The sequence below is a fragment of the Gnatocerus cornutus genome, chromosome 6 (genome assembly GCF_029298725.1).
Source record: "Gnatocerus cornutus isolate USDA-ARS CGAHR chromosome 6, icGnaCorn1.1, whole genome shotgun sequence".
In the NCBI taxonomy this organism is placed as follows: domain Eukaryota; kingdom Metazoa; phylum Arthropoda; class Insecta; order Coleoptera; family Tenebrionidae; genus Gnatocerus; species Gnatocerus cornutus.
Genome location: NC_142238.1, coordinates 11,207,529 through 11,234,126, shown reverse-complemented (window position 1 = coordinate 11,234,126; position 26,598 = coordinate 11,207,529). Strand labels below are relative to the sequence as shown.

Sequence of the window (26,598 nt, the reverse complement as noted above, 5' to 3'; positions counted from 1 at the left end):
TCAAAAAAAGACTCGTATATTTGGTTTTATATTTACACATCTTCAGTGTTGGCGATGGTAATTTGTTAACACTTGCACATTTGTAAACACAAATAAACACAACTCAATTTTTGGAAAGATCAACATCATATTTCAATGGCGAACGTAATCTCAAGAGAAAGATATTATATTAAAGTTGTGGCTACTAGAAGAGCTAAAATAGTCTGATTCTCAGAACTTTCAAAACTAAGAACTTAAAATAAGCTTTACCGAGGAATGCAGGACGTGGATACAGTTATACTGAAAAGAAAACGCCAAAAAAGTGCTTTCACTTCGTTAAAAAAAAGAATTCGCATTCCTGTCAAAGTTCCGGTGTTGTAAACTGCTACTTGTAAACGCTTGTCGTCCCAGAAAACTGTTTGCTTTAAAATCAAATAAAGAAAGTGTGTTAAGTAATGTCAAAAGATCATTATCAAGGTGCGTAACTTCCATAGATGTCAAAACGCAAATATTTTCGTGGTACAGATTTCTTTTTTGCATTCCGGTTTTTGTCGCACTTTCATTTACATGATCAGCCGGCGATTGCCTGAAAATGGATTTGGGGAGTAATGGTAAGGTACTACTCTCTACTTACTTGCGTTCGGAACTAAAGTACTAAAAAGCTTACGAAGCAAAATAAAAAAACAAGCGTCACTTACTGCACGTCTCGAGACGGCCGAGAGTAACTAAATAATAATGTCGGCACTCCTACGTCTGACCGTTGTGTAGTTTGAAGAAATTCCAGAATGAAGTGGTTTTTGGTCGTACCTTATCGGTAACGTCTTTGGAGTTGGTCCACTTAACCGGTGCGCTTGTTTTCCTCATGGTTCCCCTGTTACTGAAGCTATTGGACAACGAGTCGCTGCTCCTCAACTTGCTTGAAAGCGAGTCTTTCGCAGAGACCAGCGACCCATTCCTCGACTTAGGTAAAGACGAATTGCTCTTCCCTGATAAACTGTTGCCCTCGCTCTTGTTCCTCCACGACTGTGCAGAGTGCGGCCTAGCCGGCGATTCGCCGCTACGACTACGTGCACCTGGTGCGGGGCTGTGTTTACCTCCAGGAGGTTTAGGGGCGTTGTAACTCTTCAAAGGGATCTTACTAGGACGACGCTTGGCGTCGCTTTTCCGGTTACTCTCAGCTTGATCGTGAGCAGATTCCGTACTACTGGAATGGTCCATCTGCAAGTTGAGTGGGAGCGGACTCATGGCTTTCATGCTGGCGGTAGTTATCTCGCTACGGGAGATGGGATGGTCAGGAATGACGTCCGGAGAGGCGTTGGTGATGGACTTCTGGAGCTGTTCCAACATACGCACCCGGGCCCGAGTTCCTTCCAGTTCTATATTCTTATCTTCGAGCTGAAAAACAAGATTAGTTCGGGCTGAAATGAGGAAATGAAGTTACCTGGAATCGAAGCTCGTCGTTTTCCTCCCTTGCTTTCTCGAGTTTGTCGGCCAAGCCGATTTCCACTCGGGCGGCGGTGTCGAGCTGTTGGTACAGAACCTGCGGCAAATGAGGCGGTATTAGCATACTTCGATGAGCTTTCGTTTTTAAAAAGTTAAACAACAAGGTATTGATATTAAACTAATCGACCTATTTTAACAATAAAATAAAAATTAAGCTTGTAAGTCAAGTCGGAGTCTTGTCCTTCCAAACTCAAATTTAGTAATAATTTCGACACCGGCATTAATTACTTGGTAAATTAACAAAACCCACTTTTATGCATGTCAGTAATGAAAATTGTCTTTGGTGTTGGAATACGGTAATTAAGTAATTAGCTAATTATGAGGCAAAAAAACTCCATGAAATTTATTAATTTATAATTGAGTTCAAAATCTTTTAAGTAGCTTTGAAATTGCCTACATTGCAAGGGACAATATTAAAAATATTAAAGTTCGCACTGGTTATCAAAGATAGATTTATGTGAACATGTTCCTTCCTACACAACATTCTATTTCCCAGCGTAGTGCAAAAATATTATGTTTTCATTTCTTTGACAAAACAATGCATGTTAAAAAACAGCAAAAACACCCTGAGAACAGTTACAACCAACAAAAACATTCGACATCCTTGCTTAAGTATGATTGTGATTTATTTATGTCTTCTTTTCGTTATTTCCACTTGTACGGCATCCGCCTGCACGTGTACACTCCGGACATGATTACCTCCGAAGTGATTATCCGGCACTTCTACGAGGACAGGAATTTAATTAACTATTGTTTTGGAATGACTTTCACGTCTTCTGCTTACTTCCAAATCATAATAACCGCGTTCTTCGCTTTTTTTGCAATTTTACAACTACAAATCCATAAAATAGTGTCGAGTTTAACAAGGAATTGTTCCAAAGATTGAACTTTGCATAATAATGTTGCGGTCAACGTAATTGCATAAGATGATGCATCACAAATAAAGTCGGATATCTGTTTTTGTTGTGTTGATAGTATTCGTGAGCAACTAATGAATGCCAACGTGACGAACACCTATTAGACATGACGATAAAGTGTTAACCGTTCATTTAATCGATGCACATTCAAAATTTCACTGGTTTTAGGCGTAATTAGAATGGATCCTCTCTTAATTGAAAGTACGCTATTTTATGAAAATTAGTGAAATCTTTAAGATGCATTGAAATATTTGGGAAAAGTGATGATTACGTTAAACGTCGTGTTTATGATTAGTTCACGTAATATCTGCGAATTTTTAAAATTGTGTTAATTTAATTAGTCCTTTGTGGTCACGACAATAGGATTTGGATACTTTTTTCTGACATAAGACGTTTTTTATTTCGGTGCATAAAATTCGTAATCTATTGTTGCGATCACCTGAATGCACGCATTGTGTCAACCCACACACCATTGAAATTAGATCGTGTTTTATGATCATCATTTGCATAATATATGCATACGTAATACTTAACAGTTAAACGGATAAGACTGAATTGTGAAGAGAATGTCCTAGACATAAATAGAAGATGAAAAATTTGAAAGGGTATTTAGAATGCATCCTTTGACTTGAAAGAATTTCCAGCAGACGGACGATAATCTGTGGTTTTATGAACATTTTTCAAATACTACACCTGAATTAAACAAACAAAAATTAACACTAACCTGATTCTGTACGGTGGACGTCAACAAATGTTTCTGTAGCACCAAAGGATCATTTTCTTTAAGAATGGCAGCTATCTTCTTCGAATCCGGCACTTTAACTTTGGGTATCCTATCACCGAGCACTGAATCCAAAGCACTTTTACTATGTTTTCTAGGTGTCCTTTGACTAGTCGAGTCTTTTCTATCATCAGCTAATAGCACCTTAGACTTATCACCATCGGGTGAACTAGACCCACTTTTAGTCACAAATTGCAAATGTAAATCGTGGATTCGCGAATTCACTTCACCTCTTTGCGACACAATTGCTTTCAACTGTTCTTCCAAATCATGCTTGGCCGAAAGAAGATTTTCCAAGTCTTCTTGTAATCTCGAAGTATGAACCCTCCCCGCAAGCACCTCCGCTTCCATCTCCGCCAATCGATCCAAAAGAAGATCTCGTTCTTGTCGCAACTGTCGGAGATCATCAGCAGATCCAGTGAATAGCACCCTCTGGAAATCGCTGTCTTCACGTAACGACCCTTGGAGCGCCTCGGCTTCATCTTTTAACCTCGTCCCTTTCCTGTGTATCACATCCAAGAGATTCCATAATTCATCTTCAGTTTCATCCGCCGGTCCTGTCGTCGGTGGTGGCGCCGTCGAGGACGCACTGTGCGTTTCTTTACTCGACGTCTCAGTACTAAATCCAGAGTCTTGGACGGCCGTGTCACCGCTTTTTTTCCCGAGGCGAGATTCGTCTTTACTTCCTAGTTTTTTCCTCACACGAACACCAGGAGTCCAGTCGCCCGGACGGATGGAAACGGGGATGTTAGAAGCATGATGTGAAGTCATCGTGGCGGGCGTAGACGACGCCATTTTAGTTCGCAGATTCGGGAATGTCTCGATGACGAGATCGCGAAATTCGAGGAGGGCGCCCACTTCATGTTGCAGTTCTTGGAGGGCGACGAGAGATTTGGCTTGTTCACTGATGAGATAGTGGAAGGGGCCGGGGGGTTGACGGAGCTGAAGGCAGTCCATGCCCTGGCCCACCGCCTCGCCGCCCTAAAATAAAAAAATGTTAAACTTATCAAATAATAAATTAATAAAGGGAGATAAAAGTGAAAATTTTATCAAACATTTACATTAAAAATTCCACACCTACTGCGACGAATCCAAATTTTATGCTGAATATTTTAGTTTACGTTTATTGCTAGTTAATTACCACAACATTTGTTTATCTAAAGAGCCATATTTGCCGCTTCCAGATTGCGGTTGTGGATGGATCGTAAATTTTATGTCCCTCATTTATAATGCCTTCAACTTCTATTGTACTGTTAATTTAGTAATTACTAATTACAATACCAAAGACAACTTTTTACTGCCCTTGGGTCAAAAAACATTTGAAAAACAGCTGATTGAAGAAAAACTACGCAACTAAACATTTTTATGACTTTCCTTTTTACTTTTTCGTTGGCTTTTCGCACGATATGTCGTCATCAAAACGTAAATTCTATGGTGAATGTTGGCGTTTACGTTCCCGTTATTTTATCGGAGCGCCCAAATTGGATTCTTAGGTCAGGAACTCGAGTTCGTTAGCCAAATTTTTGATTTATTGACGAAACTTCCAACAGACTCTTTTGTACGCTAAAAGTTTTTTATTTTTGTTGTTTCGATCAGCTAGCCAATATTACATAATTTGTTGTATTGGCTTTCAGATGGTTTACATTGTCCCTCGGGTAGGGCTATAATTGGTTTGCGCGCCAATTGCATCTAACAGTCTTATCGCAAACGATGTGTCAAAACCAAGACAATTTAGAAGGTAGTAAAACGCCTTGCATAACGGCAGAAAATCGGAAAATAGTGGGTGGCAACTCTAACATGTTCGCCCACCAACTCTTCTTTAATTATGATCAAACTGTAAAAATGTCGATCTTCTCAAAGTCGTAGGATGCAACTTTCCCCGGAAGGCCAAAGTGTCCGCCTTCAACAAAAGCAAACGTTTAAGCTGCATTTAAGAAACGCCTTTAATGTGTAAATTGTCGGTTCAGTACGTCTGTTGACATCTGTGACTAACTATTCAACCCAGGTCAAGTTTTATCGACGAAAGTGTAATAAAACTGTGCGATTTTCCTTTCCAGTCGGGTTACTACCATGACAAAATGATCTGTCCCTCAGTAGCGATTGTGATTTTACTATCTATTAATTCGTCTTACAACTTTCTTTGCTATTATTCCTGAATATTCGTTTTCACGTTCAACTTGATGCGGCATGAAGTATCGACACTTTCCACCCAACGCACAATTATTATTAATTAGGTTACAAGGTGAGAGTGACAGTCTCGTAAAAAAATCTAAAACCGCGTTTATCGTTTTTCAACAATCAAATCGAAAGCGACATCATCTACCATATGCTTGTAGGTGTTGTTGCATAAAGAAGTAGCACAAACTCTGTATTAATATTTCCCTTCTTAGCCGATTAGTCCCAAAGTATTGACCTCGTCTGCGACCTACAAGTTCAATCAAAGATGCGTGGGTCGCAGTTTTTCAACTAGAATTAGCGTTTACACGTACGTTATTTGTACAAGACGATTACGTTTAATTATCCATGCCTCGAAGGCAAGACGCGGAAGAATATCGTGAGGAAATATGTGGTAACTTTACTCGAGAAGATTTATTTTATGAGGACGGTCTGGAGATTTTCCAAATGGCGTAAATCATGGAGATACTTAAGTCATGTAAAAGTCAAAAACGATCAAATGGGTTAAGTAGAGCTACAACGAAATTACGGATATTTTTACCGGAGCTGAGTTGAAATTTAGAGTGGAAGATGTCATGCAGGAATGCGATATAACTGAACTGCAACAGCTCGATTTTATTATCTACTTGCACTACTTGGTAAAAATAAATATTTTATTATTACTGACATGTTATTTTTACCACCAAATTAACTAAATTTATGGAAAAACAAACACTGAGCTCGTTTAAAAAATTTACTGCCTGATGCACCGCAAACTTTTGGTATGTATTTACAATTACTTTGTGTTCATTATTAAAACGTTTTCAGGTTGATTTTTGGCTTTCGGATAACGAATCTTGCCTAAAAATATTTAACCAAAATCGAAGACAAAAAACGGATATGAAGAAGAATTAGACAATAAAACAAGAGCAAAAAACACTATTTCTTGACCATTTGACAAGAACAGATTTCCTGCTGAACAAAAAAAAAACAGAAGATATGCATTAACATTTTTGTGTAGAACCAGCTAGAGAGCATATTTATAAAAAAAATATGAAGATAACGAAGGCAAGTCAAAAAGTCTTTGATTACAAGAAGAGCAAATGATGAAGAAAAGAAGACTTTTAAATTAAACCGCAAATTTATGCACAAATATAAAAACTCTAATATTAGAAGAAAAATGATGACGCAAAATTTTTCCCACAACACCAGAATTTACTCCGAAGTAAAGTTTTGCAGATAGAAATTGGTTTTTATGGCAGCAAAATAAAAATTATCTAATCATTACCACAGCCCTCCTAGAGCTGACCGTACCCACAATAAATCATATTGTTCCGATATTCCACAGGGCCGGGATTGTTTACACGCAGAGAGTACAACCTGCGAGCTATGTTGTAATAGTAAGGGTTGGTGCCATCATTCAACAGATAAAAGTGAAACGGCAAAAATTTATCACAATAAATTCTGCTACAGATTAATGACGACAATAGGTAATATTTCTAAATGCATTATCAGATCATTAAGAACCAATAATAAATATAAGTAGGTGGTCTAAAGTAGCTACATATCACATATCCAAAGATCAGACTGTATGAATGATCCAAGATTACAAAAAGTTACTTATTTTCTCAAAGTAGGTGAATTTTAAAATTTTGCGTTAATATTACGCTTCACTACACAATACGGACCTGGGCAAGACCAGCAGCATATTATTTATTACAGGGTAATATTTGCGGTATTGCTCCATTGTTGGCATACTTAACTGCGGCACAATGGGACCCTACCATAAAAACCAATTTCTATCTGCAAAACTTTAAAATTAATCACAAATTTTGATGATAGGAACGAACTCTGGCTTATCTATGATAACTATGATCAATGTCGCCAAAATCATACAGAGAAGTAATTACAAACAAAGACGTTCACCGCATCGTTTGTTATCTTTTTCCAAGCAAAACTGTGAAGTTTGTATCTAAAATTTATTAAATAATACAGGATAATACAGATTACTGTTGATGCACACATAATTATAATAATTATGGCCGTGATAATTATTTCCTCCAATATTCATGTGACTGTTATTATTTAATATTCATTTAGAAGTTTACTCATAAATTTAGAAAATTTCCAAGCAAAAACGATAACAAATTTTACGAATTGTTATTTTCAAGTAGGTGAACGATCGAAGCTGATTGTACTATCGTTATCAATTTTGATTGGGTGTGATAAATTTTGATAATAGCAATAGCAATTGTTATCACAACCGGGATAAATTGATTGTAAAAAGTGCAGTCAAACATAATCCAGTGTTATTTTTATCAAAAATCGAACCGTATTGTCTGTCTGTCTGCGAAATGTGCAATTCCATATACCTCCAACATATGCACTTTCAAGTAATTTACATGTCTTTAATTTTAGTGGATGGCTTGGGTTAACTAAAATTATACATTACACAATGTTCGAAATTAACATAATTCAATGACAAACAATAACATATCACAAGGAAAAACTGCTATGCAAAATAGTTTCACATTAAAATATCAACTTTATAATTGGTATTATCACACTCAATTTCAGGAAATGAAGTTTACATGTTTTAAAATAAGCCGGTAAACAAACAACCAGGTGGAATTTAATTTTATTCATTTATTTTATAGGTAATTTCAACCAGATTTTAAAGTAATGATCATACGAGCAATAAAAGTCGAATTACTTTGATTTATTGGTGATTTCGGCTACACCAATTTCTCGATGGTGACCTTAACCCAAGGCCGGTACACGTATACCAAAAAACGTTCTATCAATGTGCGGTTCCTTGCCGGGGGCTCAACTTTGTATCCGTAATGTTATATCTATAAGATTTCCTAGCATAATCCGATATGTAAATGTACAATCCGCCGCAGCTTCAAAAAACTAGGTCAAAATGTTAACTGCCGAATTTAAGAGCGTGTTGAACGATTAACAGTTAGTTTACCCATGTCGTTAAGTGCTTGTATAAAAAATAATTTTCGGTACAAATAGTAAAACGTTTCGGCGACACCGTTAAAATTAACAAAAAAGCCTGTAGAAATACCTTAATTATGGGTGCAATTACGGTTGATTAAACATAATTATTCAACGTGTACACACGTGAATCTTATCTATTCCGCAGTTTGGAACAATAATCTCATTATTTCTAATTCTTGTAATAATAACGTAATCGAGTTGGTATTTCACCTTGGAAACATCCAAATCCTAATTACCAACAAAGTTGAACTAGTTATTAACATTCACATTCTCCTCCACACATGTAATTAACATTATAAAGACTATTACTATTATTATATTCAGAGTCAGAGAACTATCACGTCATCAATTTCGTCACTATCATGAGGTTAATGGGAAGATGTCACACACCCACGAGTATTTATTTACTTAACCCATGTGGTGTACAAATGTAAAACTTGCGTTCAAAAGGTAAGAATCAAGATTGCCAAATACACACCACGTCGTAGGAGATCCTCATGGGCTGAAAAAAATCCTCACTACATGTATGAATCAGTCATGGAAGACGTAACACTACAAACAGATGATTTTGAGAAGAATGAGGTTGATGCCCCTTGTACTGCAGAGCACAAATCATGATCACTCTGAAACGGAAGCATGACGGACGACAACTGAAGGCAGACTGCTGCTGACTCTAGCGAGAGAGGAGGTAGAGCGCGAAATTCTGCTGGTGGTGAAGTAGAAGCACCAAGGTAGGAATAATTGTATGCTCCGTCGTAGGAAGTGGAAAAAACAATAATGGGAGGCCGTTAAAAATTTTGATGAGGTTTTGATCGGAAACTTCGGACAAACGGTTAGAGCGGTTGAAAGAATAATATCTTCTGTTCAACGGACAATGGAAGAAAGAAGATCGAAGTGTACATATGAAGCATGCTAGAATAATATGTAGCAATTACTTTTGAAGAAATTTGGGTGATCCTATTATTACACCAAAAGCTTCTTTATGAAGTTTTTTTAGTGTCAAGCATATGTGCTATTATTATTGGGAGCAAAAAATATTACAATGAATAATTATATTTTAATATGTTTTGAAGTATAGCTACTTATTTTTGGATTATTAAAAAACTATTTTGACAACAGCAGTGTCTATTCCATACGATAAAAACGGAAACATTTGATGTAAATTATAGCTTGTAGCCATTCTCTACCGCCACATAGACTCAACAGTTTTGATTAATTACCATAGAAACTAAGTAATTTAAATTGTTGTAGCGTTAACAATCATTGTTCTTTCACAAGCATAAAACTCCAGTGCACAATTTTTAAGATAAGGAAGCTGAACTTAATAAAAATTAGCTGCTGAAACGGTTAGATTAAATTAAGAACGTTGTAGATAAAAGCCTTCCCAAACAAATTTCATTTTAAATGTCAATACTCATTAGCAACCGTCCGGCGAACAATACTCAATTAAAACACAAAGTAGGATAAAGGCTAATGGCTAAACGACATAAATCAAATTCAATAAAATCACAACACATCTGTTTACTGGATTCCAGAAAGGCTATTACAGAATTAATCTCTAATTGCTTCCCATTGTGTGATTTTATCTGATAGTCATGAAGATTCTTATCAAAAACCGACATTGTGGGTCTGTCCCCCCATAAACAAATCCATGATTCATGAAACCAGGACGACATATGGAAATGCATTCGAAATCAAGCGGGGAAGAAGCGTCGTTTGTTCGTATTCATAAGAAATATCCACTTTCATTCGTTCGAGTTTAACATTTTTACCTTCTTGTTATGCAGATTTCTAACCTTGATGTGGTTATTTAATTTTTCTGGTCGTTTTTCACAGTGACACAGCGCATTTATTCATGATTCATGGATCTATTTATCTCCATTATTGCTTTATAAAACCCTATAGACACACATCAACAACTTAAGCGGTTATTGTATCCATTAATCTCGAATTTTAATAATCACACGCGCGGAAATTCGTGTTTCTGTTTGTTTAGATCGTCGGCTCACCAATGGGATTTTTATATCAACAGGAGCTTTTTACTCCTGTGCACTTTTCGCATGACTGCCGTAAGCACGAGCGGCTTTCTTTGTAGTAAAATCTACCAAAGAGTTACTTGATGAAAATAACCCCCAAAGCGTTCATAAAATGAAAATGCATTTGCATACGGACAATGTATCACAGGTCAATAATAGCTCAGAGACAAATTTCTTTGTCTTCTCTGATTTATCGACCACTTCATCTCACTTTCTTTTTTAAGGATATCGACTTGCGTGTGAACATCGGAAAGGTCAGGTTGGTTTTTGCAAAATTAACAAAGTAGTGAAAATATGTTATTTATAGCGAATTCAATTCAATGGCTCGAAAGCGTGATTTTAATTGTGGGTGGAATTTTTATATTTATATCAGGAATCTCTCCCATGAATGCCTACAAAGGCAAAAATTAACCGCAGAGATAAAATCCAAAGAATAACTAAACCAATTAGAAATCTATGGAGAAATCATGAATCTAGAAGATCTAAAAATATGTAACAATTTGGAAATCTCAGAACTCCAATCACGAAACTAGAATCTAGAACAAAAAATGTAATTTAAAATCCATGACATCGGCTCTACATGATAGACCAGTTTTTCCTCTTCAAGCCAAAGGACGTAACCTTGACCAGCGCAACGATTACTTTAGCATCTTTTTTCTTTTGCAATTACTGGCGATCAGTTGAATAATGCCGATTTAATGTTCCTCCTACAAACCTAAGAGATTCCACACATGTGTAGGCCAACACTAATGATCACCTCCTCCTCCTCCGCAGCATCTGTTCTTAATTTTATTTAAATTGCTAAGCGAATTGGTAAATTATATGTTATCCGACGGTCTACACAATTAACATCAACCCAAACTAGGATGTCCGTCATGACCGAAGAAGAGTTCATGAACGCAATTAAAATCGTCACTTGTGAATTGCATCGGAACAGAAGTAAGCTGAAGCTGGATGATGATGGCTCGTTAATTTAACGAGGAAAATTTAACCTCTTGTGGTAAGATGTTCCCACCTGCCTTACTGCAGATTATTAACTGCTTCACAATTAGACTAATGGTAGTTTTGAGCACTCACCATGTGGTAATTTATTAACATCAGGAAATAGATTTTCTGATGCTGCAACTGATGTTCGCTCGCAAAGAGAGGCTTATGCAACAAAGAAATAAACAATTATTGTACGTATTGTTTACCTCTTTCTTCCGGAAAAGTTGCCAAACCAACATATCTATAGAAAAAAAAATCGTTTTTGCAAAGCAAGTTCACGGAAATTACGTCATCGCGGTGCTAATTACGGCAAAGACTTGCTGGATTTATGTCACACCTTCGGCCAGGTGGACATTGAAAGCAGTCGGTTAACCATGAAATATATATAATCGCAACAAAAAAAATCAATGAAAGAGATACTTATTAAGCAACTTTGTGGTGAGACGATTTACTTAAGAAGAAAAAAGAAGCGACATTTAATCTCGTTGAGATGTTGCATAAATCTTCATTTTGATTTATTTTGTGGTTTGAAAAAAGGGCATTCTGACCACCTTTAACATCCGATCCACGTTTATATTCTGGCAGTGACATGAAGTAATAACGAGTTGTTTTCGCCTTGAATATTGTTTTTCATTTTTAATTTTAAGAATTTTAATAAAACTTGAAGAGAGAAGTGTCTTTAACTTTACAGCTTAGTTAACTGAAGACTGAACTTTTTACTGCAATTTACATTCCGACGACATAAACACATTAAAAACTTGGAAATATTTAATTAACATCCCATTATATCCGTCAAGTAATAATTAGAATGTTTCCGAAAACCATAAAATGATTAGCGTTCTCAGAATGCCCATTTCCCGTCAATTTTTCAACAACGTCCTTGTCATTACAGTCAAACTCAAGATATGTGGGTGCCCACGTAGGTAATTCTCAAAATCCCATCTTTTTGAGTTTGATAAATGATTGCTTTATGTCCCAATTATGGATATTCCTTGGAAGGAATTAGCTTAATGAGGGATAAACCAACGCATCTGCACAATTATTTCCCATTATTATAGCAGTTGTTTAGTAAAGACCCATCGACCTCCCGTGTGCTCAAACCCATGATTACTTTTTCACGATAAGTTTGAGGTCATGCAACTTCAAGATAACTTAACCTGAGTGAGTCAGCAAACTCCCTGTTTTCCTGTAATTCAGATCGTGCAGAACGGTGAAGATAATGCCTCTATTCTTGGAGGAACACAGACAAAAACTCGATCTATGGTCAAATAATCGAATCCTTCTGTTCAAACGAATTGAATTTCAAGAAAAATTCGAAAAACGAGAATCTTGATTGCCGTATTTATCTCCAATAAATCAAGTCTAAGCGATCAACTTCCAAGTTGACGTCCATAATAAATTATTAATTAACAATCACGACAGATAGAATCTCAGTTGATTAGCAATGCATTCCCGGATGAAACGAAAATCAACGAATCAAATAAAACAATCTGAAGACTGTCGCAGAAAGTCGGTATGCATTGATTTACTTTCTACGGTTAATTATTATGATAGCACAATAATCAATCTTTCTTGTACGAAGACAGATTGCATGGGTAGTTTGATACGGTGCACGAGCAAGACGGCGTTTATTAATATTTCTCATGTAACCAAACACTTTCCTTTGGTCCATTTCTTCACGCAAAAATTATTTATTAAGCGGGAAATAATCGTTAGCGACAGAGAGATTAGTTTCTAGAATTAGTTTCCGCGTTGCAATGCGAAAACTGTGGCAGATGCTGCAAGACGACTCTTCCTTCGACAGGAGATTCCAAATATAGGCACAAATGGCTGCAAGCCACTGGTCAAGTTTGCGGCCTTGCATTCTAAAATTTACATTGAAACTAGAACACTGTAAAAATACAATAATAGTGATATCACACTTGACTCAAAAATAGAACGCGATCTTATTTCGCTAATTTCCCAAAGGCGAGAAAGCACTTATTGACGATTGTTTTAAGAATTGCGAATTTATTTTTTAAACTAGAAACAAAATTTGCAAAAAGATACAAATTGATACCAAATAAACTTGATTGTAACATTCACAACAAGAAATAACAACTTAATTCAGATACATTTGTCGGGCAACTACATAAAACATGTTAACTTTAATTACATACAACAACTTTTGCAAATGCAATTAAAAATTTTACGGTCAACCAATCTGTTCAGGCACGCATGTCTTTCAAAGTTCTAAAAATCAGAACCAAAATAATCCAAATTTTGCTGAAATTTTCCAAATTGGTCAAGAGCCCCGCATCTTCTTGTTAGAACGGCACCGCCAGCGAATTCAATTACAAATCTGCAATTACGAAGGGAAGGAACGGGAATCGAAGCAGTGAAGGTATTTTAACCACAGTTGTTAAAATTGACGCTTATTAATCTTTAACCCAACTTTTCCCCTGCACTTTCAGGTTTTTCGAAAAAATGTAATAAATTGATCGTATTAGTACATACCGTATGGGTCAAATTACAAGAAGTAATAAACTGTTATTACAAGCAATAAACTAGTGAGAATATTACAACGACCGCAGGCTGACTAAATCTTGCTACTGCTGAAAAACGGGCGAAAAAAATTGTTATAATGGTGATAGATGAGTTCGAATTGCCTTTGTAAGGAAACTATCCAAAGCGATTTTTACTCTAACGTGGGTGGAAGAGCAATTATTGGAAATTTATATAGAACTAGGTATGGCGATAGTACCCATTCAGTTTATTGTTTCTTTAAAAAATGAACGAAACTAAATAGACTCGGAAAGACGATGATTTGCAATTTCTTTCATCGATTTGAAAAACCTGAAGTGAGTAATAAGTAAAAACGATAAAGCATAAACACGTGTTAACATATTGAAAACCATGTTTTTGTGAGGTCGTATAACAACATTCTACTAGTTGCTCTTTAGTGCACTACACTTATCAATTAATTCAATTACGAGAAACATTACAAAAGAAAAGTTTACGCAATGAGAACTTCTTGATGTTTTGCTGATTTACACTATAATTGCACATCTACTCAATTATATAACAAATTAATTAACCCAGTTAATGCCTCACACTGAATCAGAATATGACCTAGTGAGATTTAGAGTTAGAGAAACCTAGGTCAGGCTGAACTGACAGTTTAAATTAGTTTCGTTCGATTTATCTACAGATTACGAGTGATGAAGATCCTACGAAAACTAGGTATATGAAGCAACATGAACATACTTTCTGGTCTCAAGAGATATGTCGCTAAAAGAGGTGTGAGTTTTCCAAGAACTTGTACGTACGTGAATTATGACACAAGTGTAAATATCAAAAGAAATAGTTCACGAAACCGAATGTCCCGGAAGTAGCAGAGTTCGAAACTTTCCCCTGGGATAATCGCAGGATAACGCTCATTTATTGTCAAATAAGAGGATCAAGCTAAATTGGTTGGATCCCGAAAAAATCGAAGTCTTCTTTAATTAACACAGAAATCGTACAATTGTCGCAGCTAATGAGGGAATAATGTAATTTTTGTTGTGTAACGGTGTGGCAAGGAAACTCCAAGCCCTTAATTACTTGCAAACTGGCCACGTAACTTCAGTAACTAGTCTCCATTATTGCTTCGACATAGGACGCTTCATCAACGAGAAATTTAATTAAAAGAATTATAGAAAGCTAGCAATTCCACAAATAGTTTCAAAGCCATAACAAAAAGAAATGAAGTCAATCTTTTAAGTACATTATAAATGATGCACTCTCATGGCACGACCCGTGCAACAATGATTTGTTCTTTACAAGTTAGAAACTACATAACACTTTTCACCTACGTTTATGATTTCTATCCTTCCATAAATGGATTCGTTGACGACGCCGCAAAAATAATGACGTCTGTATCTAGCACCGTCGATTGTGTGGGCAAACAAAACAGATTAAATTCTAGCGTAACGTGTCTTCCTTGTGGAAAACACGACGATAAGTCGTGAAATGAAATGTGTAATAATTAAACACGTAAAAGAGGCTTTTGCAATAAGCTGCATAAATAATAAAATGGGGACGCTCGGACATCTGTTAATCTTAGTAAATGGAATGTCCATTTTCAAATAAATAGGAGCAATCTGTAAAGTTTTATTGATTTTTAATAGGATCTATATGAACGGTTCAATAAACAAGTAAGCAACCGTTTGAAAAAAGTCATTTTAAGAATTTATTGGTAAATTGCTCAACCAACAGGAAGGAGAAATTAGCGATGTTTTGCGTAAGACAGGTAAAGCAGAACTCAACTCGACAGCATTAGATCAAAGGTATTATCAACGTTTCCTTTGAATTGTTCTTCAATCTTTCACCAATTGGTCTAACAATGATTTTTCAGTATTCGAAGTTGTTTATAATCAAGTTCAAGCGCTTTTAAAGACCACACAAGCAATAACAACTAAATAAATAAAGTAAATGACGCCAACAGACCTTTATTGTTGTAAACTATTAATACACCACTACCAGTCATTGACATTTTTGTCTGGAATTGTTTTTCCCCATTTTAATGCAACAAAAGCCTACTTTCATTATTAAAATTGAAACCAATTAACCAGTTCACTTATTAGCAATTAGTTTAACGACACTTTTACGTAACTAAACTTTCATCAAACACGCTTTTAAAAACTAATAGCAAAATCATCGGCACGATGTTAAAGGAAGTGTGGACAATAACACCATCACAGGTTCGTGCCTGTCATCCAAATTTCACAAAAAAGTTAATCAAATTTATTTCCTCCCATTAATTTCATTACATTAAATGCCACGACATTTACGTGCGAAAACTAATACGTTTTAACGACGCCGTTATCACTTTACGATGCACTCAACTGATGAAAATTTTCAGCTGTGATGAAATCCTCATTTTTTAAATAAAAGGAGAAAATGAACTGTAATTAACATTCCTGTGCAGTTTCTCTTCGTTTTATTAAATTTAATTTGTATATTTTTCTGTTTTAAAGATTATTTGTTGTTGGATTAGTCACAATAGTCGGCGGAAACGAGATTATTACATCCATCACGTTCACATTTGGTTATAATGGAGCATGTGACTTGCATGGACGCATTTCCTCAGGAAATGAAAAAGATTTGGCTGAGGTTTCCAGTAATAACTATATCAGTAACACGTGATTTTGATTTTCTCTTGGAAGCCAAAAAAACACAAATCAAAGTAATTGAAGGTTATATCAGTTTTTTTAACATCCGAACTGTTTTTTCTGCGGATTAAACTCGTTAATAACGTGACATGAAAGCGTCACTTTTTACCGTCTTGAAGGCAACACGATAGTTTTCAATTATTGGCAAAAAAAACAAACAAATCTATCCAAGTAATTGGTCCAGTTTAAATTCTGGCGCAACCACCAATGTGAGAATCTCTCACCAAAATATGTAAATAACACAATTTTACGGAATAAAAACTTGACCCCGATGTTATTCTTGCACAAAATTCTCAGTTTTGCGAAAAAATGCTAATTTATTCGATCGATAGTAATGGTTATGATTCTGTGGAAAGCTTTCTATTAATTGTGCGGTTAGTATAACAATGATGAGGCGGCTGCAAGAATGTGGATTCTCTCAAGACGGGATCCCTTTTTGCGTTCTTTTCCTTGCAAATCGATGTTGCGACACAGAATCACAATGATCATTGTTAATTTGTTCGAACAATGGTTAAACCTGCAACTTTTGCTATGATTCAACCTGCTCTAAAAACAATAGTTGACCTCGCAAACATAATTGGTGCAATCGATCAAACCGGAAGTCCTGTAACGGGTCATCAGTGTTGACTCTTCTCAAGTAATTACCGCAAAAAATAATTTGATTAAATTTAATAATCAGATCAACCGTAACTTGACAGTTTACGAGATTCTTGTAATTGATAAAAACATCAATCCAAATACGGCGTAATTTACAATTTCCTTCATTTAGAATTTCTAACTGTACCAAGCTGGAGAAGATTGGTGTAAATTACTAACAATTTGAAGAGAGCATCCTTTATTGGAAAAACTTCTCAAGTTGATTAATTTCTGTATTTATTTTGCCATCGCGCTTGGCAGAGCGAAAAATTCTCATTTTCTCTAAAACCATGTGCTTAGTTTCTCTCATTCATGCACACCCTAAGTAATTCTCTGTTTCCTATTATGTTCAAAGTTCACAGGTCCACCGCCATAAAATAGCTCACATCTTAACAAGAAATTAATTTCTTCAAACGTGATCCTGAAATGGAATGTTGTCTTAACATCACTTCTAACTTAACGATCTGACCCTAAGTTCACATTATAATTTTCAGCTTTATGTTCACACATGCGGTCATGCAGACCATAGAAATAAAGACATTTTCGTTCTGAGGAAAAAAACTCCTGTCAACACGGAAGCCTAATTACTGCAAAGTGAACATTCTCTCGCCGAGGAAAAATCGTAAAAGGAGCATTTCCTTGTCGTGATGTGTAGAAGTGATTTTCCCATTAGTCGCTTTTAGTTTCCTGCCCTCTCTTCGCACGACTAATGATCCTCGTCACTTCTCAATAGTCAAAATAAGTTAGAAAGTAAAACGATTTTTCTCCACTTTCCTTCGCGTTGACAAAGAGCGTTTCGGACTTCTTAATTTTCAAGAATAGACATCCACACTGCAATTAAGTATGTAGAGCAGAATGGCTAACAATGTGACGAAATGGAAAGCGACGCAATTATCATAAATTAAAAATAATGTAGAAACGGTGATTACTCTTCGTTTATTTTGAGAAGCTCAAACAATTAATAGCAATCGACTGTCACTTTCAGGATTATAAAAAGTACGAGAGAATCGCTGGAAATTTTTATTTCAATATTGCTATTCGCCAAAAAAACGAACTCAAAGGAGTAATAAAACATATCACGTATCGATACGATCAATGAGAAATAACGAGTACCTACTTTATTATAGCCTATTCAGTCAATTAACTCCGCTCGTAACCTATATTTCCTTTATTTTTTCGACACTAGTGCAATGGAATAGGTCCAAGTACTTTTTTAATAACCGCAAGTGAAATGCTGATTCGGTCCAGTTATACATAAAGAAAATTCTCGCTAGTTTATGAAAGTAAAATTTATGACAGATTCCATTTCAATGAGCTTTGAATGTCGGTGTGAAATTTTACGCACAGGCAAAAGAACATCTGCAATTAAGGCAAGAAAAGTTCCCTCTCTAGTCGCAAAAAAGAATTGGAACAAATTTACTATAGAAATTATGATGATCTGAGAACAGATGTCTAAACTGAAAAAAAACTTAATTTTTCGTAATGTATTGGAAGCTTTTTTATTTTTTTTATCGGCGGTAATTAGAACTGGCAAAAATAGAAGTTTAAGTACAGACGTCAGAACGTCGAGTAACAACGCAACAATAGAATAATTAAGAATTATTAAAACAATTTCCTACAATTCGAACTGAGTTTTATGGTACACAATTAAATTCAGAATGCATTTTATCACAAGGAAAGAAAGTCTATGCGAATCATATTCTATAAAATAGACGCGTTGTGAACATATTTTATTAAATTTACGAATGTGCACCTTGGTAGGCGGTTTCACCGGATGCCAAAAAGGTTAAAGTTTGATGTCTTTGAAACAGAAATATTTTAAGTGGAAAACCATAACATGTTTAACTGTACTGTCGCAATTAAAATCTAAATTCGCTACAATGTTGGCTTTTGTAATCCTGAAATAGAGGTAATCGTAAAAATGGTAATATTTTAAAGTTTCATTGTTCTGTCAAAGACTTTTATTTCGGTGCCCACACATTCGAATATAGCGCCAGAGGTGCAGTTAACGAAGTTAAAAAACTAACAAAACCGACGTGTTGGTACTAAACTTAGATATTTGGGCAATGTTGCAGTGGGTGGAACAGAAATCTTATCAAATCTGATTATGAGAACTTTACTCTCTTCAGTAGCCTACTTGCCTAGTTTGATGTGGGAAAGTTGTCTACTAGCAATGAGGGACGATCACTCACCTATAACAATAAAAGAGAATTAATCAATTCATTAAAACGAAGGAGACAAAAACAAGGTTAAGTGACCATGAGTCAAGAACAAAACGCAGTGCAGCGAATACCGTCGATGGTCACTTTTTCGAAAAATTGGGCTTGTCACCAATTACACGAGCGGCGATGATGTATGAACCATTTGGAATAAACGCATTACGTTGTCATTTTCCATTAATATTTTGACGGGAACTTTTACACAACGTGGTGTTGATTAATTAAACGTGTAATAATACCAACCGTCTGGAACAGGCACTCTACAAATGCGTGGTCTGCTAACCAGATGCTGAGGCTTATAAACGACACGGTAAAAAGTCTGGTGCAAAGGGAATTTGAGCCTCAAACCACAGATGAGATGGGATTTTGGTCTGAGGCACAACTAGGACGCTTACGCAATGAAAAGATCATGCATGTCTTGGCTCCGGAGGCTACCTTCTTTATTAACATACTCACGCAACTCGTGATTTTTATTTATTATAATATGATGCGTTTCCTTGAAAGAAAATAATAAGATAGTTGATTCAAGATTTCTTTTGGAGCTCTTCTGCGAACTGCAAACCTATTTTTCTTCGGCACCGAAAAAGTCACCTCCGTAAACAATAACAGTTTTAATAATTTCCAATATCACGTTTTTACATCATTGGAAACTCAGGCGGTGTAACGAGGAACAGTTAGTCACCCAGAAATAAAAATCAATTTTTAACATACAAATAATCGCAATAATAGCCGACGTGACAAACTTCACTATGATTCCTAGATTCTTAAACCGCAATTTTTAGCTTTTAAAACAGTAAAGTGTCGTACAATGAACTCTGCTTTGACACATAAGACAAAATATTTGATTTAAAAAAAACGATCGTTCTGAGGATGTTGCAACAAGTTATTCGGCACTTTCACTTTGTCTCTTGTTAGAGTCAATCAGTCGTGGCAAAAAGCGTTTCGCAGTGCGAATATCGAGGAACACAGAATTAACGTTAATATTCAGCGACACGAGATGTCACCTGCCTGGAAATTTATAGAGGTAGTTTGCCAACCTAGACAGGAAATTGACAGAACTAATGGCAATAAGAGAGTAAGTCTTTAATAAACCATAAGGAAGTGATAGGAAGTATTCCGCACGGCAGATTGGACTTGTGGTTAAAATTAGTAACAAATTGCCGTTAATGAATGTCGAGCTGTAATGAAAATACAAAAAGTGGAAATGGGAAAGTGAATCGAGCAGAAAAATTATCAGTTCGCAAGGTAAAGAACAGAAATACGATAGAAATTACATCAAATTATAGTTATTTTATTATTACACACCTCTTATCTGATTTAACGCCTCATACTTATAAAGATGATTTCACACAGTTTTTTCCACTGAAGTACATTTTCCGCAAGACACAAATGAAATCATTTGTATGTTTAAGGCAAAATTTCCCAACTGTATTTATTTATTCGCTTTTAGATTCGCCTGGAATTACCCACTTCCGTTCATATGATCGAAACTTTTCATTGTAATTTATTATATTGCTAGTGTTTCTCTTCTTGATCCATTTTCTTGCATCGATTTCGTTATATCCGCAAATGAAAGTCACTTCATACCTTATGCAAGAAAAATGGGCAATAGTTGAGATGTGGGGAAAATACATACATAAAAGTGAAGAAAAATCGAGAATCTAAAAACTATGTAGATACAAATCAATAAAAAAGTTTAAATTTAAAGAATTTATATAAACGCATTTAAAGACGAAATCAAAGTTCCTGCTTACAAACGATTAGCATATCTCTCTGATTGCCTTTCTAAAAGGGTGTCACTCAAATTACCCTGCTATTTAAAATTAAAAAATCAGACGATACCGTCACAATCAACCTTAAATGTCACTTATTACGAACTGACGAGGATATTGCGTATCGGTCCAAACCAAAAAAAAAGTTTAAATGTAACCTGTCGACCATAATTATTGCTCAAGTTTTTTCCCAAAAACCTTGCTCACGTAATAAGGTCTCGTGTTAATATTATTGTTATTAACTCCCAGGATGGATCCAAAAACAATTTATTTTGACCTTCGAATAAAAAATTTTGAGCTCGATGTTTACGTCGAATTTATAAATATCGGAAAAGGAATAAGTTGCCTCCTTGGAGATATTCAAGGTAACATCACTTCTTTTAATAAATGAATATTGACCGTTATCGACGGGTTACTGGAACTTGAGGCCACGAAGAACCGGCTGAAGACCAAGTATACAAGTGGCACCTGAGACAACCTCTTTTGACTTGAACCTTGAGGCAGTGGTATTTTTATTTAATAGCAAATGAAGACTGTAATGTCAGAAACGTCATCTTGCATTTAAGAGTAAAAGTTAAATAAAGTGGTGTACAACTCCTGATCTAAAAATTCTTCCTGCAGATCTACTTTCGTTTCACAACTGTCAATTTTTCCTGCAATCTCGCACGCTGTTCTACCTTTGCGTCATCACCATTGTCTGTTAACTGTACAAGATTTATGAACAGAGACAATAAAAGCGAGATCGTGACATACGTTATTGTCCTACAACTTGCACAATTCTCTCGACAAATCAAAGCTGGAAGCATTGTGAAAATGCCCGTACCCAAAACTCGTAATTTAATAAAAAACATCGCCGATTATTCCAATTAGAAGATGGGCTGGACCCGTCACGAATTCGTAATTAATTTCCAGAACAATGGAGAATTAGCGAAATGAGTTTTCTGTTTCAACAAATCATAAGTTGAAGGTCGAATACATTGAAGCAGTATCAAGCGGCAACAGCCACCGCCCTGTCCTACACCACCCCTTTATTGACTGATAAAACGCGAAATATTCGTGCCATCATCGAAGACGCCACAAATTTTTATGCACTTTCATATTAAAACTTTTCCAGAAGAGTTATGAAGTCACGCGAAGGTTGAATCAATTACTGAAAAAATGTGGGGTGCGAAACAAACGATTAATACCGCAGCACTACGTGGAAAGAGTTTTTACTGAAATTTTCAAATCTAGTTTTGTCGTATCTTCTGCAACTGAAAATAGGAATCTTCCCTATCTAATGGAAAAGCTCACGAATCAAATTGTGGAAATTCGTACCAGTCTTCTTGGTTTTCCAACACGCGATACATAAAACCCAAAGAGTGCCATCAACTGAAAACGTTGAATTTTATGTAATATTGCGCAATTTCTTATTGTGTCAAATTAGATTACCGCTTCACATTCACTCACAGTAAAAATCAATCGTTCCTAATAGCGATGAAATTACATCTTACACCCAAGAAAGAAAGCAAACAATTAGACTTTTGGTCAATCTTGCGATACTTTCATTGCGAGCAAGAATTTCGAAATTTCTTTCAAATACAGTCATTCAGTCCATTTTACCCCAATAACAGTGATTACTGCTTGCTCAAGATGAATTATTAAAAACGATCTGATCAATTACAGAAAATTTCTGCACACATTTTGCTTTCTCTAAAATCATTTGAAATTGTTAAAAAAAACGACACGCGAGATTTTTACACGTGTTACATCATGTAAAGCAAAATTACTCTTTTTATATTTCCCAATTGTGTACAATTAAAGAAACGCAACGCCTGTAAAATTAGCAATGCTTTTCGGAAAATGAAAGTGGATGAGGTTGCAAATTGGTAAGCTTTATTAAGAATTATCATACATGAACATCATAATTTAAAAAGTCGTTGCGGTCGACTGGTTGGTATTATTGTTTTTCTTTAGTGTTCGGTACAACAAATTAAATCGGCAATAACTTTACTCTTCTTTAGCTTTCTTCTGTTTTGATTGTCCTGCGTGTGCGGAAGAAATTAATAGTCATGACAGTAATTCTGTTTTCATTTGATTTCATTGCCATTAAAACGTTTATTATTCAGATGCGGTTTTTGCTCTTGCACATTACACTCTTACATTTAAAAGAAAGGACTTCTAGAGAAAACGATTTTTCGGATCGTTGTAAAGAGGTTTTACTTCCCCATGTTCATGTTCATTTTTTCGTTTTTTTTAAGCAGTTTATAGTAGTTTCTTTTATGTGCTTCAATTCCCACAACTGTAATCTCCAGTTTCTACTACCAGATTTTCAAATCGTGTTCATCCCACTGAAATGATAACAGCAGCTGGTAGATCTTGGTTTTATTATTATTGTCAACGAGTGCCCTGCATAAATATTTAATTACATTTTCAAATGGCCAAGGCAATGTATAAGTCAACATTTGTTCAACCGCAATATTTTATTTGAACTATTTTAACCACATGTTAATAAAGTTCTTGGAAGTTGCAATATTATTGTGTTCTCTAAATGTCATGTGAAACTGCAGGTCACTTCAAAGTGCAATATTGTCTTATGTGATTAAAGATGACCTCTAGCAACAAATTGTCACGGGTAGAAATTTCCAGGTAAAAAAATCAATCAAGTTTGAGAATTTCCATGGTTTCTCCTTTCATCATTCGGGTGTTTTATTCAAAACTTTCCGAATGATATCACAACATATCTGAGAACACGTTGTTCTTGCTGAAAATTGTATTGTTTGTTCATTTCATATTTCCCTTCATTAAATATGTGTGAAATCAGGCCATATTGTGCCATCCTTGATACATAAAATTATTAATTTTTAGTTTTTAACACACTGACCTGGTGCGAATTCACCTGGATTTTTCGGAACAAGTTGCTAACGGGCACTTTCTTAATAACAGTTGTTACACACTTGTATGACATGTGAAATAATCTTGTTAATACTTTCGTTTTGGGCTAAATTTCAGGTCACTTTTGGTTCTAACGTTCACACTGATTATTTAATTATATCCATGACAAGAAATTGGGTGTCGGTCGATTGTTACGAAAGAATTGAGAATGTACCTGAGGGCAACTGAGTCATGTAAAATTACAAAAGTGATAAAATTTGAGGAAGAGTGATCGTCATGATCGTGATCACGATGATGGTTCGCCTTTCAAAAACCAAGGTTTTTGGTTTTTTCTACAATTCGTGCATAATCTGCGGAAAATAGGTCCACGTCAGGCCATATTTTGGTCCACCTGTTAAACTCGTTCTTTATCTGATGAGATTTAATGGTCCTAAAATCATATCCTTATCTGACTGAAAATTTCAAAATTCACAGCTGCTTGACCGCCGCAAAGAAAATATCTTCAGTAATTGTGTTATAAAGAGTAAAAGCGACTATTAAACCCAATTAACCTTAATGGCTATCACTTTTTCTCAATACAATAAAGGCGCAAGACTGTATAAAAACGTTGGTTTTATTAAAACAATTAGATGCAGTCCAGTTCGCGGACCGTTCTTGGAGCAATTTTCTTAATAGGTGAAGGCTTCAAGCCGCTTTAAAAATGCGCCAAGAATGTCAGAAACTGCCGAAAATGGTACGCTCTATTTCTCCAACGTGAGTGTTTTTCTTCACTTGGGAAATTTTGTTTATTATAAGAAGGTTCAGACGCACGACGTAAAATTTACTTTGTCGAGATGTTTCCTACCTATTTTGAGATTAAAAAGACGAGTTACAGAGATCGGATATCCTAAAATGCTAGGCTAGTGAACTATAAATAAATCCTTTATTTATTCATTTCTAATTGCAATGAAATAACGGAAGCACACGACTGAAGATAATTAAGTCTATCTTCACATGATGAGGATGCGGAACAAAAATTATTTCCGATTTTGACGTTTCCGGGTTTACTGCATAACTTGCAAAAACAATACTCCGGAGCTTGCACAGATGCGGTCAATCGGAAAATCACTTTTAAAATTCTATCAAAAATATAACTGTCGCTTTGTGGCCGTCATAGATAATGGTTACCTGTTTTGTTATCTTGAGAACATTAAAAAAAAACACTTTTCCATTTGATTTAAAATCGGTTACAACCCACAGACTTCATTATAGTTACATAACAGCGTCATTCTGACTAAAGAAAAACAGTTTGATGAGCAAGAACTAAAGTTAATAGTTAAAAAAATGACGATGTTACAAGTTGTGACGTTGTGGCAATAAAAGGAAATTAATGTTCTTAACATCTTTAACGATCGAGAAACTAAAAATCTGTACTATCGATTAATAAAATCTAATAAAAGCAAAGATAATTTTATTATCAATTAAACATTAAAATTAAATTGTAATCAATTTTTTAATGGTATAATGCTATAAAACATTTAATGTTTGCAAAACAACAATAGTGAGACTTGAGCAAGGCCACTCTAGTTCCTGGAAAACATCATATTTTGTAATTATTTTCTACTTTTGAATCCATCAGACCATCACACCAATTTTATGTTAATAACCAGCGCAAAGACGTAAAGTCGCAACTCTGAATATCAAGGTTACACTAATCAAAAATATGCACGTGCCAGAAATTACCAATCAATATGAGGGCACATGCCGTGGCTTTATCAGTGACGTCGATAATGACGCCTGTAATTATAGCAGTAACTGGAAATGTTCAACAATTAAAGTTCGAAGTTTACATCAAGGTTTGTTTTCCCAAAAATGAACGATTCCGTGATGTAACTATCAAACTGTTTGCTCATCAAACCTTTCGTAACGGAAAAACTTCAGTTTCATTAACGCTAACAAGGGCAGATTAAGCAAAGGAATATTACATTCTAATTTAATGTGTGCAATGGTTCCCTCCTAAAAAATAATAATGTCACGTACACACCACTAAAAGCTCTTATATACGATTCTTTGATCTCAAATTAGAGATAACTTCCCACCGCCGCTTTTTTAACTCTTCTAATTGCAGTTTATGAGGCAAGTGACAGCCGACTGGAAGGATAATCTTCTGGTTTTGGTCATCTGGCTAAGCCAAACTCTGAGTTTGCACAAACTGCGAAGACGGTCAGTGAACCGCATGTTGGATTTTTTGACATAAGAAGGATTCCAGTGTTCTATTTATTAATTGCGTTCGCGTACAACATTCCAAATGTACAACAATGAGAGCGTTAATTTTTTCAAGTGCATCCGCTTCTTTTCATGGCGATGTGTTATCAGGTCTCTAACGGTAGCCAATTGTCGATGCACCATAACGTTTTATTGTTAATTATGGTGTTTTCAGCATTACTACTAGCATATAATTGATAGCATCGGCTTGCAAATGACGACTTTTTAATTGGATGCTTCGTACAACTGTGTTACGAGAAACTCCAGCTTTTGTTACAGGGAGTGTTTGCTTTTCGGA

General features: G+C 35.6%; 1 protein-coding gene across 6 annotated transcripts in view; it reads right to left on the bottom strand.

Annotated features, from left to right (window-relative positions):
• The window catches only part of jvl (javelin-like), a 34,808-nt gene that overhangs the window by 4,621 nt on the left and 3,589 nt on the right, over positions 1-26,598 (bottom strand). For 2 of the 6 annotated variants that reach the window (XM_088038310.1, XM_088038309.1), the window contains exons 2-5: positions 19,333-19,383; positions 3,124-4,161; positions 1,421-1,519; positions 787-1,374 (exon numbers count right to left, since the gene is read on the bottom strand). In XM_088038310.1, the coding sequence (XP_087894436.1) occupies positions 787-1,374; positions 1,421-1,519; positions 3,124-4,137 (1,701 nt within the window). In that variant the 5' untranslated portion in view covers positions 4,138-4,161; positions 19,333-19,383. Of the gene's footprint in view, positions 1-677; positions 1,375-1,420; positions 1,520-3,123; positions 4,162-8,818; positions 8,988-19,332; positions 19,384-26,598 lie in introns of those variants that run through there. The other 4 variants (XM_088038307.1, XM_088038306.1, XM_088038308.1 and 1 more) reach the window with 3 other exon arrangements.